General features: G+C 54.5%; 1 protein-coding gene across 1 annotated transcript; it reads right to left on the bottom strand.

Moving 5' to 3' along the window:
• UCRPA7_2652 (putative anucleate primary sterigmata protein a protein) lies at nucleotides 1–2,116 on the bottom strand (the record flags this gene model as incomplete). Its single annotated transcript, XM_007915237.1, has 3 exons — nucleotides 1–3; nucleotides 159–1,598; nucleotides 1,658–2,116. The coding sequence occupies 3 exons, from the start codon at nucleotides 2,114–2,116 to the stop codon at nucleotides 1–3; spliced, it is 1,902 nt and encodes a 633-aa protein (XP_007913428.1).
• Nucleotides 2,117–2,972: the final 856 nt, after the last annotated feature.

Genomic DNA, 2,972 nt, shown 5'->3' with positions numbered 1-2,972 from the left:
TCACTTCCATCAAAATCACCGAGCTCAGCGAACAAACTCTGTGCGGGTTGCTGGGGGGTGCCAGAAACACTGCTGTTCGCAAAGCTGGCTGGGCTGCTTTGGAAGTTGGGTTCCTCGCTGGCCTGCCGAGAACGTCGCGACAATGCGCCACGACTTACTCTTAGGCGCATTTTCTGTTGTGGCATTGTGGCGGTAGGAGTCTTTATCTCGGAAATGTCATAGTCATCCTCATCGTTGGACGTTGAAGCAGTGCTTTGGAAGGAATAACGATTGCCTGGTTGGTTCAATGGCAGGACTGGCGGACGCTTGATACGGCCCGCTCCCTTAGATGGGCTCTCGGTCTCGGTCGCGGCGTCATCGTCATCAGAGAACTCCTCAGCACCAGTGTGGAAATCATCCGTCTCGGTGCCACGCTCATGAGCAGTCTCAAATGCCGCATCACTTGTCTCCCTGGCTTCATCGGCTGTCTCAAAGTGATCACTGCTAGATTCGGCAATTGGCTCGAATTCTCCTGATCGGGATGCCGGGCTTGCAATGGCCGGGGAACGAGATGGGCTTCCTGCCTCGTCTTCCCAGCTTGGATCATCCAGGTAGATATCGCTTCTGCTAGCACGCGCACCACCCAGCTGACCGAGCTTGAGGGGCTTCTTAAACTCTCGAGAATCCATCTTTCGGCTTCGTCTGTTCGAGGCAGCTGGGTCACCTCGGGCCTTCTCAAGCTCATCTCTAGCCTCTTGAAGCATGCGCTTGAGCTCCAGCTTCTCGGTCTTCTCGCGGTGGACGTTTGTTCGCAAGCTCTGGATTGTTCGTTGAGCATGGTGGAGGGAGGTCTTCAAAGTCTCGGATTCCAATACCGAATGTCTTGGAGTACCCTTGACAGGAGACGGAGGTGGAGAGTGCTCGGGAGTGATGTTATCATTCGCAGTCTCAAAGTCTTCGTCGCTCATGCCCATGGCAGACTCTCGCTCTGTTGTCCTGCCTCGCTGCATTGAAAATGCCTTGGCCAACTCCGAGTTCTGGCTTGTCAAGTCGTCGATTTTGCGTTGCATGGCTGCTCTCTCGCTATCTGCCATGACTATATTGCGCTTCGCGGTTCCAAGCTCGATGTCGTGATGTTTGACGGCAGCGGCATGCTCTTCAACAAGCTTCGAATGATTCATCTTAACCTCGTCCAATTCTCGTTGCGTAGAGTTCTTATCGGCTTGTAGTACAGCGAGGGCTTGGCTCAATTTCTTTTCGCGATCAGCTGCCTCCTTTTGCGAAGCAATAAGCTCATGAATCTGTGTCTCGAGATTCCAGTTCTCATCTTTGTATCGATGTTCACTTTCATCCAGAGTCTTCATGCGCTGCTGGAAACCTTCCGCCTCGATTTCAAGCCTCGACTTCTCCGTCTTGATGTCCCGCAACTCCTCTTCCCTCTCCGCAAGGAGCCCCTGTAGATTTCGAACCTGAGCTATCAGAGAGGTACTAATCTCGGCAGCAAACTCGATATCGTGGATACGGTTCTGTGGCTGATTCCGCAGCTTTCTATTTGGGACGCTGAGCTTCGTAGGCGATCCTGTAGCTTGACTCTCGAACTTGGACGGACTCACAGAGCGCTAAGTATGAATGTTAGTCCCAACAGAATCGTGGTGTTCGAGAATGAAAGACTGCTCACCCTGCCGCCTTTGCCTTCAGGTGCATAAGGCGAGCCGGCAGCGGCCTCGTTACTTGGCACTCTCTGCTTGGGTAGGAACGCCCTGGCACTCTCCCTCGCGACCTCATTGTAGTCCTTTTCGATCTCGATAAGCTTCTGCTTCAAGTCTGGCGTGAGCTCTCCTTCAGCCTCGAGCTGTTCGACCTCCTTGAGCCGCTCGGTCAGCTCCTTCTGCTGCTGGACCAAGGCTGTGCCCAGTTTGCCCGCCTCTGCCATGCGTCGCTCGGTTTCGGCCAGATGGGCTTCGAGGGCTCGTTTCGCCTGGGCGGGCGAGGCGCCTGGGCCGAGGGCAAAGAGCTGAGTGTCGAAATTGGAGTATCGGAGATGGCCCAAGCCTGACGCGTTGGACACGAAGGGATCGGCCGCCTCGCCGCCCTGGGCGAGAGCCCGGGAGGGCTGATCGGAAGCGATCGAGGCCATCTTTCGGCGGGCCGGATTGCGAACTTGCCCCTTCAGATCAACGAATTCGAGAAAACATGGACAGCTTGAGCGGCGGCCTGAGTAGGTTGTTGTTTTTACACGGTTGCGAAACGTCCCCCTTCTCCTTCCCTTGGCCAGAAATTTCCCAGCGGGTGCCGGAGAGCAAATCAGACCCGGTCTGTCTCAAATTGGGAAAAGAAAATAGTGCTCGTCAATGTAGTCTGAAGAGCCACAACAAACGACTAGGGGGAAAAAAACAGAAGGACGAAGAAGCACCCGACAAGCGGCCACAAGCGATGTCGTAACGGCCTGTTTGGGGTGTCGTGATGGAATGTGTAGGTGTGTTGTTCTCCACACCAAGATGGATGAACGCGACTCGTTGAGGCTACTGCGAACTGGGCGGCGGTGGGCGGTGCTTGTGGTGGTAACGTTAGTGTGTTTCTCACACTGCCAATCAATGGACCACAGGAAGTGCCCTCCAAAACGCGCTCCCGCCACCCACACACACACACACAGCTTCGAGTTCGGCGGCCTGCACGCTACCGAATCAGCGGCCAGAGCAAGACATCAAGCAGCACACCTAGCACACAATTGATGCAGCAAAAAAAAAAAAATGAAGGCCCAAGGCAGATCTCGCGACGAGCTGCTAGAATTACGGTATGCGGTATGCGGTATGCGGTATGCGGGCGGGATCGGGATCGAAATGACAAAGACAAAGACGGAAAGAAGAAGAACACAAGGAAAAGAATGACTGAGGGCTATCACGGCTAGCAGCGCGGAAGGCAAGAATCTGCTAGAGCCAGTGTAGATATGTCTCGAATTGTCTCGGTGAGGGAGGGACGGGGAGGGAAGAGAA

Source organism: Phaeoacremonium minimum (assembly GCF_000392275.1).
Source record: "Phaeoacremonium minimum UCRPA7 unplaced genomic scaffold PA7_03_scaffold_183, whole genome shotgun sequence".
Classification (NCBI taxonomy): Eukaryota; Fungi; Ascomycota; class Sordariomycetes; order Togniniales; family Togniniaceae; genus Phaeoacremonium; species Phaeoacremonium minimum.
The sequence above is the reverse complement of the archived record's forward strand: the minus strand, read 5'-3'. Positions and strand labels throughout refer to the sequence as shown.